The 15,222-nt window shown below is 41.4% G+C and overlaps 1 protein-coding gene across 1 annotated transcript in view; it reads right to left on the bottom strand.

Moving 5' to 3' along the window:
- Positions 1–6,016: 6,016 nt before the first annotated feature.
- The window catches only part of LOC110127355 (ADAMTS-like protein 3), a 219,630-nt gene continuing 210,424 nt past the window's right edge, over positions 6,017–15,222 (bottom strand). Inside the window, exons 12-15 of the mRNA XM_070478277.1 lie at positions 13,824–13,874; positions 12,581–12,785; positions 8,890–9,037; positions 6,017–6,447 (exon numbers count right to left, since the gene is read on the bottom strand). Coding sequence (XP_070334378.1) covers positions 6,359–6,447; positions 8,890–9,037; positions 12,581–12,785; positions 13,824–13,874 — 493 coding nt within the window. The 3' untranslated portion in view covers positions 6,017–6,358. The remainder of the gene's footprint in view (positions 6,448–8,889; positions 9,038–12,580; positions 12,786–13,823; positions 13,875–15,222) is intronic.

The following is a 15,222-nucleotide window of genomic DNA, read 5'->3' as shown; positions in this document are numbered from 1 at the left end:
AAACCACAAAGACAGGGGGAATAAAAGGATGAAGTGGAAGCTGAGATACGTTGTGGTTTTGTTTGGAAATCAAGGGAACGACTAGAGTCAGAGTGGTGGGAGGAAACCATAAACTTCACACTAGACGCGGGAACAGGGCAGAAACTGCCAGGCAGTGTGAATTATAAAGGAAAACTGCAGAGAGACCACAGAGGGAGGGAGAGGGATGGCGGGGACAGGCAGCCGTTCGGGCCCAGGAACAGGTGCTGGGGAGGAAGAAGGGGTCCTACAGGAGAGGGCGGGTCAGCTTTGCTCAGTGAACGTGAACAGGAAGAGCCACCACCAAAGTCAGGTGGGCTGACAGCACACGCAGGCTTGAGGAGGAACATGGGGCCAGACCCTGCTGCAGCTTACACGACGTGGCCCTTCTCCAGTTGGGTAAAACTTAGGACCCTGGCTTCCTTGGTGGCTCAGTCGGTAACCCACCTGCCAATGCAGGAGACATGAATTCAATCCCTGGGTCAGGAAGATCCCCTGGAGAAGAAATGGCTACCCACTCCAGTATTCTTGCCTGGGAAATCCCAAGGACAGAGGAACCTGGCCCAAATAGTTGCATATGACTGAGCAACTAAGACCACCACCACCAAGAGGGACCCTAGAGATTATCTGGTCCAATAGTCCCCAAATTTGGATGCATCGCCCCCCTCACCAGTCACCCAGGGTGTTTGCTAAAACATGCTGCTGACAAATCCATAGAGACTGGAAGTAGAACAGAGATGACCACAGGCTGCAGGGGAAGGACAGGGGATGGGGAGTCAGTGATTCCTGGGTACAGAATTTGTGGTGTGGATGATGAAAACTCCTGGCGATGGATGGTAGTGAGGATTGCACAACATTGTCAATGTACTTAATACCAGTGAACTGAACACTTAAACAAGGTTAAGATGCTCCATTTTATGTTATGTCTATTTTACCACAATTTTAAAAAGAACTGGCAGAGCCAAAAGAAAAAAAATATGCTCCCAGAATGCCTGACTTGGCGAGGTCCAGAAATCTGCATTTTAAATAGCATCACAGGTGCTTCTAAAAGAAGCAATCTGAGAACCACACTTTAAAAAGTGCTATTGTGGGGACTTCCCTGGTGGTCCAGTGGTTAAGACTCCAAGCTTCCAATATAGAGGGCACAGGTTCCATCCCTGGTCAGAGAACCAAGATCCCACATGCCATGTGGCATGGCCAAAAAAAATTTTTTACAGTGGTATTCTGATGATTGAAAATAGATCTTTCTCTTTTAAAGATACACACTTAAATATTTATGAATGAAATGACATGCTGTCTGGGTATGCTTCAAAAATGCCCCACTGGGGGTGGAGGCAGTGGTGCGGATGAAACAAGAGTGGCTCTGAGTTGATAACTGTTGCAGTTGAGAGATAAGACTCATGGGTGGGGTTGTCATACTGTTCTCTCCTCTTTCATACAGGCTTAATATTTTCTGTACCAACCAAAAAAAAAAACCTTTTTTCAAAATCCAGGTGGGTGCCATTCCCAAAGAAAGGAGAACATGGTTAAAGTGAAGGAGGCAGCTCGTTACAGGCAAGGAACAGTCAACGGCAGCAAGTGCTAGAGCACCCCATTCCAGTCTAAGTTGGGGGCTGGGGGTGTGGTCAGAGATGAGGCTGGGAGCCAGGAAGGGTGACACCTACCCCACTATGACTTGTTGGCTGGTCAACAAGCATAAGTCTTCGGGAAATGGGGAAACATTGGGATATGATGAACATTGTAAGAAAAGATTAGACTTCTGCCTTAGCCAGACCAGGTGAATCTGAGGAAATCAAAAGTGAAAGTGAAAGTCTCTCAGTCATGTCTGACTCTTGGCGACCCCATGGACTGTACAGGCAAGGAATTCTCCAGGCAAGAATACTGGAGTAGGTAGTCATTCCCTTCTCCAGGGAATTTTCCCCACCCAGGGACTGAACCCAGGTCTCCCACATTGCAGGCAGATTCTTTACCAGCTCAGATCAAGTGGGTAGCAAATTAGAAAGTTGTTGTAGGTGTCCTGGTAAGTGACTTCAAGACCTGAACAAAGGTGATAGCAGGGATGGAGAGAAGGAGAGGTGCAATGGAGATTTTAGTAGATATGACTTCACAACTCAGTAGTTAATTACAGACAGGGGAAACATGAGCAAGAGGCAAGAATGACTGCAAGCTTCCAGTCTAGGGAACTGACAGCAAAGCCTTTAACCAAGAGAGAACACGCAGAAGGATTAGCAATGGTGATCTAATTGTGTTTTTTTTAATTAATTTTATTGGAGTATAGTTGCTTTACAATGTTGTTAGTGTCCACTGTATAGCAAAATGAATGAGCCACACATGGAATATTGCTGTGCTGTGTTTAGTCGCTCAGTCATGTCTGACTCTTGATGAACCCATAGACTGTAGCCCAGCAGGCTCCTCTGTCCATGAGGATTCTCCAGGCAAGAATGCTAGAGTGGGTTGCCACTGCTTTTTCCAGGGGATCTTCCCAACCCAGGGATTGAACCCAGGTCTCCTGCATCGTAGGTGGATTCTTTACCATCTGAGCCACCAGGGAAGCCCCATGGAATATTACTCAGACATAAAAAGGAACAATATTGGATTATCCGTAGAGACATGGGGAATGTGGACCTAGAGAATGTCATAAAGAGTGAAGTCAGAAAAAGAAAACTAAATATCATCTATTAACACATACATGTGGAAGCTAGAAAATGGTATAGGTGATCTTATTTACAAAGCAGAAATACAGACACAGACATAGAGAACAAATACTAGATAACATCTAACTGTGTTCAGAGAAGAGACCCTGGCAGGATGTATCATTTAAGACTGAGAACTCCCTGACCATCCTTGTGTGACAGCTACAGACTCCCTTGCAGGTGTCCAAGTTCCTTTTCTTCTCTAGATTCCATTCCTTACAAAACCATAGGAGATAAGAGCTGGGAGAAGCTTCTGGTAGCATTTAGCCTAATACCCTCCTTGTACAATTGAGAAGTCTAGAGATGGTAACTGTCTAAAATCCTGATGACCTTTTTAATATGTTTAGGTTGCCCTAACTTCAAATGAAAAACAACAACAAAAATCAAACACATACCTATAACCCTTCCTTTTCATCAACTTGACTACCAGTCTTCCTTCTTGAATAGTCAAGTACCCATTGTCCCATTTCCTTGTAATTCAGAATTCATTCCTTAAAGATCCGCAGCGTTTTACTTCTCCACACTTTGAATGCTACTGTTCTAAAATTAACTGAGTTTGCCCTGCCAGGAACTGTCTGATGTGGGCCCTGGTTATAAGCAAGGTGAAAAGACAGCCTTCAGATTGGGAGAAAATAATAGCAAATGAAGCAATAGACAAAGAATTAATCTCAAAAATATACAAGCAACTCCTGCAGCTCAATTCCAGAAAAATAAATGAACCAATCAAAAAGTGGGCCAAAGAACTAAACAGACATTTCTCCAAAGAAGACAAACAGATGGCTAACAAACACATGAAAAGATGCTCAACATCACTCATCATCAGAGAAATGCAAATCAAAACCACAATGAGGTACCATTTCACACTAGTCAGAATGGCTGCTATCCAAAAGTCTACAAGCAATAAATGCTGGAGAGGGTGTGGAGAAAAGGGAATCCTCTTGCCTGTTTGTGGTAAAGCAGACTAGTACAGCCACTGTGGAGAACAGTGTGGAGAGTCCTTAAAAAACTGGAAATGGAACTGTCATATGACCCAGCAATCCCACTCCTGGGCATACACACCAAGGAAACCAGAATTGAAAGAGACACATGCACCCCAATGTTCATTGCAGCACTGTTTATAATAGCCAGGACATGGAAGCAACCTAGATGCCCATCAGCAGATGAATGGATAAGAAAGCTGTGGTACATATACACAATGGAATATTACTCAGCCATTAAAAAGAACACATTTGAATCAGTTCTAATGAGGTGGATGAAACTGGAACCTATTATACAGAGTGAAGTAAGCCAGAAAGAAAAGAACCAATACAGTATACTAAGGCATATATATGGAATTTAGAAAGATGGTAATGATAACCCTGTATGTGAGACTGCAAAAGAGACATAGATGTATAGAACAGTCTTTTGGACCCTATGGGAGAGGGTGAGGGTGGGATGATATGGGAAGATGGCATTGAAACATGTAAATTATCATATGTGAAATGAATCGCCAGTCCAGCATGATACAGGATGCTCAGGGCTGGTGCACTGGGATGACCCAGAGGGATGGGGTGGGGAGGGAGGTGGGAGGGGGGTTCATGATGGGGAACACATGTACTCCCATGGCGGATTCAAGTCAATGTATGGCAAAACCAATACAATACGGCAAAGTAAAATTAATTAATTAATTAATTATAAAAATAAAATTAACTGAGGAAGACTTTGTCAGACAAAACAGCTTCTCCTCAGTCCCCAAAGCTGTTCCTTGGTTTCCTGTGAAGTCTGAATACTATCTGCTGCACCTCTCCTTTAAGGCTTTGCTCCCTTGCTAACAGTGAGCCTTCCTTGGATCTATTCCTTCCTCCATTGACAACTCCTACTCTTTCATGCTTCACTTTTTTTTTTTTTGAACACATGATCCACTTTTTAAAAAATATTTGTTGATTTGGCTGCACTGGCTCTTTGTTGCAGCATGGGTGATCTTTAATCTTCATCTTCAATCTTACTTGTGGCATGTAGGATCTTTTTAGTGTCAGCATGCAAACTCTCAGTTGTGGTATGTGGGATCTAGTTTCCCGACCAGGAATCAAACCTGGGCCCCCTGCATTGGGAGCTTGAAGTCTTAGTCACTGGACCACCAGGGCAGTTCCCAAGATCGACTTTTGACTCCACTTTTCCCCTAAACCTCCACACTTCCGCCATGAGCCAAACACTCCTCTCTTCAGTCAGTTATTCTGGGGTCATTCACAATGACCCCACACGGTGTTCACAATGTCTTCTGGGTTCACATCCAGATGTTCTGCACATGTCATAAATGTGATGTGCCAGTTTTCTTGGCCCCCTTGGTCACTGGAAGCAAGGTGCCTTCTCAAAGAAAAGGAATCTATGTGCCCATGGGGCTCACTGCTGGGTTGCACCACAGTGAAAATGGACATTGACAGATGAGAGCCTGTTCTGAGAGGAGCTCAACCTTATGGGGTTGGTAAGGGATCTAAAAACAATACACAAAAACCATTGAAAAGGCTAAGAATGATGGGAAAGACAGTGCTCTAGGGATTCAGTTTTCTGCAAATTTGTGAAAACTTGTCACGTGGGATGAGGCATAGATGTGTTTTTTTGTTTCAGAAAGCAGAAATTGGAAGGAGGTTATATTTTGGCTCAAAAGGAAAAAAGTACTGCAAATAACTCAGGTTGCTCAATCCAAGAAACAGCTCTCAATGCAGTGAACTGTGCCCCTGCTGAAGGTGTTGAAGAGAGAGATTGGCCACCCAGCCTCTGAGATCCGCTTTGCTCTGACACCCTGTCAATTGTTCTCCCTGTGACAGCCTGTCAGCACTGCAGGCTTCATATATCTGATGTGGAATCAGCTGTCCTGTCCAATTCCTCAAGTCTATCACTGATGCTGTTTTGCTTCTAGATTCCTGGGCGAGATTCAACGTCTTAGATTCCTTGCTCTCTTTAGGTCCCCATACCTTCACCTCCAGAATGTTTCTTGACATGCTCTTGATACTATATCTTCATGGATACCATGACAGCCCAAACTTGCCAAATCCCGTGTGGACAGAAGTCATTGGATTTTTGATCTCTCTAGAGTTTAAGCCTGGCCTTCTTATTTTATAAGTAAGGAAAATGAGACACAGAAAAATGAAAGACTTGTCTAAGGTCACATGGTTACAAGCGGTTGTTCTAGGCTCCAAGACTACTGGTGCCATGTTCTTCCATGCCCCATACCGCAGCAGCTCTGGGAGTTCTCCTGATAATCACTCAGGCCATCATGTTACATTTCAGCTTAACAGGTTTGATTAACACTGGCCATGTCTTATCCATGGAATGATCAGTTTATTTGGTTAACATTGTGATGGTCTTTGGTCAAATCATATGCGTTAATCTAGATCTAGATATTATCCCCAATCTGGTAACTGTAACAGACTACTGAGTCTGCTTTGAGTTAAAAGGCACTGTTCTTTTCTGTGCTTCTCGTAGATGCTGCCAAAGTAAGACTGCTGAATTGTGCAATGAGGAGACTTCTAGCCAGTTCAGGCTCTCTAGAGTCTGCAAATCCAGGTCATTTGGATTTGAAACATATCATTGTACTCCAATGAGTACAAAAATGACATATATCATGTTAACTGGCTAGGCCTTGAATACTCCCATAAAAGGTCCTGGACTCACGTTGGTTCTTCTGTTGCTATTCTGGTCTCCTCTAGTTCTTGAGCTTGTTTCAGCCAAGGTAATTTAGCTTCCACTGGACTTTTTTCTAAGGAAAAAGGAACATAAACAACAAGCTTAATTATTGTTAATCATTCAAGAGTTGGACATGCGATTGTTATTTACTGAAGATGTCATCAATTTTTTTTTCAAATGAACAGTGCATGAAGTGGCTTCTGGACGAAACCAAAAATTTCTGTCATGTATTTTTTTAATTAACACATTATCAGAATGCAACCAAACAATCCCATGACACAGTTGAATATATTCTTCAAGTTAGCATAAAAACACCCTTTATAAATCAGTACCAATCTCTGTTGTTTGCATATTAAAGCTCTGATTTCAACCAGATCAGTTTGCTTTCTTTTGCCACACATTTTTTGCCCATTGAATGAAGAAATTAATAGAGACAAGCAAATAACATAGAAGGCTTAGAAAATTGCGAGGAGGAAAGTCTGTATTATGGTTTACTCAAACTTTAAAATGTTGCAGTTGTTAAGAGAGATGATTACCAATTATAGTTGGCCTGCAGGAGCAAGCTGGTGCCCTTTTCTGTCCTTTGAGGCTTCCTAAGATGTAAAGAAACCATCTAATTATGAAGTGAGAAGGGAAATAATTTTGGACTGCTTTGGAGAAATCACAGACGCTAAGAAAGTGGCTATAAAAGTACCACTGACTGCAGAAAAGGAGAAAAGACTTCCCTGAAGAAGTTATATAATCAGTATTTGTACCTTGCATGGAAACCAGAGATTTTTCCAGAAGACAGACATCATGAAAGAAATGAAGAATTAGTTGCTTATGAGGCTATTTGTATGAAGAATGCACCCAGAAATCAAGAAGAAGAATCTTACCATCCTATCTAATGGGCCAATAAGGATGATTCCTTGGCATTGACACTTGGGAGTAATTCTTTTTCCATTTCCAAAAGGAAATACTTGTCACAAGGATTGGTAATACCTTACTAAAGTGCATGTATGGAAAGACTCCTGTCTAGAGGGGAACACATACATACCTAAGAGGTGGTGCCAAGGTTTGTTCACCCATGGATGCTACCCATGTCTGCTAATTCATGTGGAACAAATGGAACCACACAAAAGTTTCTCAGTGCATCTATAAACCTACACTGGAGATTAATTTATAAATCTAGACTTTCAGTCTAGAAAGTTTTCTTTGTTCATGGTAGACAATAGGACGTACAATGAAGAGGACACTGTTCCTTTCACTCTGGTGGAAGACAGGTAGGAATTTTCCTATTCCTCTCTCTCTTCATCCTCCTCCTCCTTTTTTTTCAAAGCAGGCACTGAATCACTAATTTTATGTCCACTTCTTTCTGGAGTTATTTCTCATCTGATCTCCAGTAGCATATTGGGCACCTACTGACCTGGGGAGTTCATCTTTCAGTGTCCTATCTTTTGGCCTTTTCATACTGTTCATGGGGTTCTCAAGGCAAAAATACTGAAGTGGTTTGCCATTCCCTTCTCCAGTGGACCATGCTTTGTCAGAACTCTCCACCATGACCCGTCCATCTTGGGTGGCCCTATATGGCATGGCTCATAGTTTCATTGAGTTAGACAAGGCTGTGGTCCATGTGTTATGTCCACTAAGAAATGTTAATATAAGCCTACACAGACAGGAGCCACTGTACCTATACAGTAAGTCTCCTACATATGACCCTTCAAGATGTGAACTTCCAAAGATGTGAATGTGCATCTGGTTTAGCAAGGAACCAGAACCTGTGCCATAAACATCAGGCACGAGTGACACTGCAGCCTGTCTTCTGTATCCAATTGCCAACAATCCTTGAGCTCTACCATCTCCCACTACCTCTCCCTTCTCCAGTCAGTAACTCTTCTTGCCTGTTCAATCGATGCCAGCCCATGTTCTGCACTACTGTACTTCTTAAGGTACTTACTGGAAGATTAAAAGTGTTTTCTTTATGCCAGTACCATACTGTCTTGATAACAGGATAGGATGGGGAAGGAGATGGGAGAGTGGTTCAGGATGGGGAACACATGTACACCCGTGGAAGATTCATGTCAGTGTATGGCAAAACCAATACAATATTGTAAAGTAATTAGCCTCCAACTTAAAAAAAAGTGTTTCCTTTATTATTGTTATTTTATTTAATGTATTGTTTGTGTGAAAAGTATGATAAACCTATTACAGCACACTACTATATAACTAATTGTGTTAGTTGGGTACCTAGGTTAACTTTGTTGGGCTTACAAACAAACTGGATTTATGAACCAGCTCTCAGAATGGAACTTGTTTGTATGTAGGGGACTTACTGCACTGAATCAACAAGATCTAAGTTTCTCTTCAAGATCAATTAATGACATAGGTTTAACTTCTTTATCTAGGCGGACAGGTCAATCTGTCAGCGAATAGTTTTTGTAAGAAAGTTAGTATGTTTAAATGCAAATACTGCAGTATTAGTAAGAGAGCTGTAAAGCACCACCTGATTTCACTTTAAAATGCACCACAAATTTACCTTTTGGTTTATAACAGGGGATGGGAATGATACATTCTTCTTTGATGTGTAACTTCAGTTGTGGGTTACAGCCACCAACGTGCTGTCCACGGTGGTTGATGCACAGCACAACTCGATAACGTAACCCTCGGCCACAAGTCACTGTGCACTTCAGAGATAAAAAGCGAAGTCAGTGAAATTCTTCTACATGAATATTAAACACAAAAGATCATCAGATAAATATTACATAAGAAAGGGGATGGAGACTAATTTCCCATGATTCTTATGCTTCAGGGCCCCTCCCTTGCAAGATTACTTCCAATTCTCACTTTGAAAAGTATTTCAGGTGAGGTCACAGCACAAGAAATACTGAAATGCCCTAAAATCTTTCTATACAAATAAACCTTTTGAAACAATTAATTAAAAAGATATCAAATCTTGCTGAACCATGCTACAGGATTACCTTTCTATTCTGTGTATAGAAACTTATCTTGCAAAAATATCATATGAAAAGGCCCTCTTAAGAGTATTCAGCCAAAAATGTAGGAAAAAATACTATAGGTGTAATAAGGCAGTTAAAATGAATGAAAACATTATGTTATATTCTCTAAATTTTGTGAATTTTGTGTTGTCAGCATTTCTTTTCTTGAATAATTTATTTATGGTTTAGAAGGTACTGTTGCCTATGAATGGAATTTTTTCAAGTCATGAATATCCAGGATATCTTTGCAGTTTATGTACATTATGTTGGTAAGTATATATGTATGTATGCATTTTTTTTAATCAAGACTAATTTTTAGGACTACTTAAGGTTTACAGAAAAATTGAGCAGTGATTATAGTGCAATAAAAATAAAATAAAATAATTTTAAAAAAAGAAAAACTGATCAGTTAGTATATGAGTTCCCATATGCCCCCTCTTCCTTACACACAGTATCCCCCAATATTAATATCTTGCATTAGTGTGGTACCTTTGTTACAACTGATAAACCAATACTGATATATTATTCTTAACTCAAGTCCAGAGTCACATTAACAAAAACTACTGTAATGATGTAAAGTAATTAGCCTCCAACTAAAAAAAAAAAAAAAAACTGGAAAAAAAAAATACTTGTAATTTCTTACAATTTCATTATTCTAAATATTTATTTAGATACTCAATATTTGTGTTTTGTATTCTTTTTTCTTAAAAAGTCACCTCCTTGGTAGAGGAGGGATAGGCTGGAAGTTTGAGATTAGCAGATGTAAACTGTTGCATATAGAATGGATAAACAACAAGGTCCTAGTGTATAGCACAGGGAACTATATTCAATGCCCTGTGATAAATCATACTGGATAAGAATATGAGAAAAGAATGTATAACTATGTATAACTTGATCACTTTGCTGTGCAGCAGAAATTAACACAACATCGTAAATCAACTATACTTGAACAAAATAAAAATTTTAAAAAGTCACCTCCATATTATTTAAACTTCAGGTCCCACCAATCCTGGATCCACCCCTGGAAGAAGTCAAGAAGCCTTGGGCACATGCCACAGAACAGACAGTGTTCTGCAGACGTGATCTCACTAAGGGTTCTGATACACTGGCAAGTCAACCACTTCATTCCTATTTAACAGATGAGCCAATCAACAACCCACCAACTAAGGACCTTCCTCAAAGTCAAGTAGTTTCTAAGAGGCCAAGTGGAATTCCATCCCAGAGCCTCCTGCTGTCAAAATAATGATTTCACCACTGCTTCATAAAGCTTGAAGATTCTTTCCTAAGTCCATAGATGTTTCTTAAAATGTCAGAGAAGAGTTTCAGAGGATATGGAAGCCTTTTGCAGCATAGACCCATCTTCAAGAAATTCTTAAAGAGATGGGAATACCAGACCACCTTACCTGCCTCCTAAGAAACCTGTATGTAGGTCAAAAAGCAACAGTTAGAACCATATATGGAACAATGGACTGGTTCAAAATTGGGAAAGGAGTACGTCAAGGTTGTATAGTCACCCTGCTTCCTTAACTTTTAGGCAGAGTACATCATTTCAAATGCTGAGGCTGGATGAATCACAAGCTGGAATCAAGATTGCCAGGAGAAATATCAACAACCTCAGACACACAGATGATATCACCCTAATGACATAAAGTGAGAAGGAAGCCTCTTGACAAGGATGAAAAACGAGAGTGAAGAAGTTGGCTTGAAACTCAACATTCAAAAAACTAAGATCATGGCATCCAGTCCCATCACTTCATGGTGAATAGAAGGGAAAAAGTGGGAGTAGTGAGAAATCTTATTTTCTTGGGCTCCAAAATCACTAAGGATGGTGACTGCAGCCATGAAATTAAAAGATGCTTGCTCCTTGGAAGGAAAGCTTTAACAAACCTAGATGTTGTATTAGAAAGCAGAAACACTACTTTGCTGACAAAGGTCCATCTAATCAAAGCTATGGTTTTTCTAGTAGTCATGGATGGATGTGAGAGTTAGGCTGAGCACCAAAGAACTGATGCTTTCGAACAGTGCTGCTAGAGAAGACTCTTGAGAGGCCCCTGGACAGCAAGGATATCAAGCCAAGTCAATCCTCGAGGAAATCAACCTTGAATATTCATTGAAAGGACTTATGTTGAAGCTGAAGCTCTTGGCCACCTGAGTAAAAGAACTGATTCATTGGAAAAGCCCCTGATGCTGGGAAAGACTGAAGGCAAGATAAGGGGACAATAGAGGATAAAATGGTTAGATAGCATCACCAACTAAATGGACTTGAATCTGAGTAAAGACAGGGAGATAGTGAAGGACAGGGAAGCCTGGGATGCTGCAGTGCAAAGGGCCCCAAAGAGTCAGACACGACTTAGTGACTGAACAATGATACCTCAGTGGCTTCCAAATAGGCTGCCTGCCTCTGGGTTTTCCCAGCATCAGTCTATCTTACCTCATTTACTTAAAATATAACACATTTACTCTCTTCAACAAAAAGAGTGAAGCTTCATAGTAACCACCAGATCAAGAATACACTTCTAGGGACTCCCTTGGTGGTCCAGTGGCTAGAACTCAGCCCTCCCAATGCAGGAGGCCTAGTTTCAATCCCTGGTCAGGGAACAAGATCCCATATGCCACAACTAAAGATTCCTCATGACACAACTAAAAAGAGCCCGCATGCCACAGGAAAGATCGAAGATCCCACATGACTCAAGTAAGATCTGGTGTAGCCAAATAAAATAAATAAATATTTTAAAAAAGAACACACTTCCAGTGTCAGTTTTAGCATCTCTGTCTTAACCTTCCAATTCTTAATGAGTTCTCTCTTTAATCCAGATGAATCAGGGCCTTTTCAACCTCCAGTCATTCGGTGTCATTTCTGCTTTACTCCACCATCCTGGCTTAGCCATACCCCACAGTGATGCCTTCTCTAGGCTCCTGCATGGTTTAAGTCTGAGAATCTGAAACATGGGTTCAGCAATATAAGGGCAACAAAGACTTCCCAAATAACTCTGTTTCAATCCCTGTTCTTTTCAGATATACCATGGTTCTCAATCATTCTTACCTGCTCTGATGCCTCCAACATTCTCCCTCACATCATCCTTCAACTGTCTTCTCAGCTCTTCAGGAGTAGGAACCATGTTCACATACAACTTCTGCATCCGCCATGTTGCCCAGTACAGTATTGGCCACAGAGCAAATAATCATTAAAGTCTGAGACTGAATTAGAAGTGGCATATTCTCAAATCTTACCTGAGACCACTCCATGGCGATCCACTTGGGACAGTCAAACAGATTGCAGGTTTGCATCACCTTGGGCTTGGGCGCATACATGCACTTCCATTCTTCCACCTGAAGTATCGCTCCGTGCATGGACTCCTCCACACACACAAAGGTCCGCCTCTGAATCCCGCCTCCACAGGACACTGAACATGCAGTCCAAGGGTTATGTTCCCAGCTCAAAAGCAAACAATTGAAAACACATTATTCATTTGTTGCTTGCTTCAAGTTTGCAAAGTTGATTGCAACAAGTACAGTGATAAGACTTTAATCTTAACTACTACACACACTGTGCTGTCTTAACTCCTTGGTCCTGAAGGTTATTGTCAGATGGGAGTAACACTCCTGCCCCAGTATATTATAACAGGGCCATTGTGTGAAAGCATCTTCAATCTGACTCTAAAGTATAAAACATCAATGGACAGCATTACCAGGGAATCATACAAAGTCAGTCAGAAAGAACCATCCTAACATGTCTAGGTATAAAAGGGAATGCAAATATCTAATCAACTGGAATGTGTTAGCTCCCTCTGTAACGTGCTGTGCTTAATCACTCAGTCATGTCCGACTCTTTACGACCCCATGGACTGTAGCCTGTCAGGCTCCTCTGTCCATGGGGATTCTCCAGGCAAGAATACTGGGGTGGGTTGCCATACCCTCCTCCAGGGGACCTTCCCAACCCAGGGATCAAACTCAGGTCTCCCACATTGCAGGCAGATTCTTTACTGACTCAGCCACCAGGGAAGTTCCCCTCTATAATACCTAGGTATAAATGCATGCTTGCCATCTCCAGTGACAGAAAATATTACCTTTGAGGCAGCCTATTCTGTACAATTCTTAGAAAAATCTTATGTAATTAAAGTCTTTGTCCCCTTAGTTCTCTGTAAATGGTCTAGTCTCACACACTGAAGACTACTGCTACAGACACTATGGGCCTCCCCAGTGGCTCAGAGAGTATAGAGTCCGCATGCAGCGCGGGAGACCCAGGGTCCATCCCTGGGCCGGGAAGATCCCCTGGAGAAGGAAATAGCAACTCAGTCCAGTATTCTTGCCTGGAAAATCCCATGGACTGAGGAGACTGGTAGGCTACAGTCCATGGGGTCGCAAAGAGTTGGACATGACTGAGCGACTTCACTTTCACCTTTCACAGATACTAAAGCTCCTTGCAAACTGCTTAGAGCATATTACAGAAAGGAAGAGGAGACACATAACTCACCGAGGGAGAGGCTGGAAGTGGTCATATGGCATGATCTCTTTAAATCCATCACTAGAAATGAAATTGTGAGAATATAATTACTACTCAATACATTTACTCATTTGACTAGTACAGATGTCATATGACAAAAGACAGAGCTCTTTCAAATTATACTGACATTTAACATGCCAACTGTTCTGAACCATTTCCCCCCAAATTTCCTTTCCACTTGCACACTTCTGCTACCATCTCCTTAATTTTTAGGGACATCTCTGATATACAACTTACCTAATTCTATATGAAAATGAAGAAAATGAAGCTAGCAGTATACTCATTAAAGTAGTATATGTTCATCTCTTAATTTTGATAAATCTATTTATTCCCTTTTATCCTCTTAAATTATTGTGATAAAATAAATTCATGATATTAACATACTGTCTTATTAGCCGGATCTTTAGAAAACCACTTTGTTTAACAGAATCTGTCTTTTAAAAAGGCCTCTATTCGTGATTGTGTACACCTGGGATTACAGGAAATGCACAGCTTCAAGATAGGAAATGAAATCCACTGAGAATGCTTCCCTTTCCACTTGCACACTGCCTCAGCCAGCTGGCAGAGAGCTGGGGGATTCTGGGACTTGATAGTGTGCTGTTATTTTAGGATCCTGTAGCAAAGCCAAGAAACTTCCCCAATCCAACTTCCCCAACCCAGAAGTTGGATTGCCAACTCCTGGCAATCCAAGTCACCAGGTACTAAATTATGCAGCAGGATGGTTTATGCATAGCTTTTCTGCTCTAGCAGTCAAACTCTGTACTTCCTGCACTATGCATTATTTATGCTGAGTTTAAGGTGAACACTTCAAAAGTTGAAATGTGGTCATCAGTAACCCAGTTTAAAAAGCTAAAATGGTGAATTATCGATATTCACACCTGGTAGGTGGACTAGATGTACTTGAATGAAGACACCTTTCATGTTGTAGACAGAAGACATGCTCAGAGAGGTCCATGACGAAAAGTGAAAGGTCACAGCACATGGACACAGAGCCCACAAGCGTGAACCAGATGAGTGAGCAGATGAGCCTAATGCCTCCTGACCACGGTTATAAATGGGTTCGCAGGTACCTGCCACCAGGGTACATTCAAGGTCACTCAATGGAACTGTGTTGCTTGATAAGGATGGATCAGTCCCAGCTGCCGTTGATTTCTTTTTTTAAATGTTTAATTGGAGAATAACTGCTTTACAAAATTGTGACGGTTTCTGCCATCCATCAATGTGAATCAGCCTGTGTCATACAGGCTCCCTGTGTCATATAGCAAATTCCCACCAGCTGTCTGTTTTAAATATGGTAATGTATGTTTTCATGTCACTCTCTCAACTCATCCCACCCTCTCCTTTCCTCATTGTGTCTACGAGTCTGTTC

Source organism: Odocoileus virginianus, chromosome 16 (assembly GCF_023699985.2).
Source record: "Odocoileus virginianus isolate 20LAN1187 ecotype Illinois chromosome 16, Ovbor_1.2, whole genome shotgun sequence".
Lineage (NCBI taxonomy): Eukaryota > Metazoa > Chordata > Mammalia > Artiodactyla > Cervidae > Odocoileus > Odocoileus virginianus.
The sequence above is the reverse complement of the archived record's forward strand: the minus strand, read 5'-3'. Positions and strand labels throughout refer to the sequence as shown.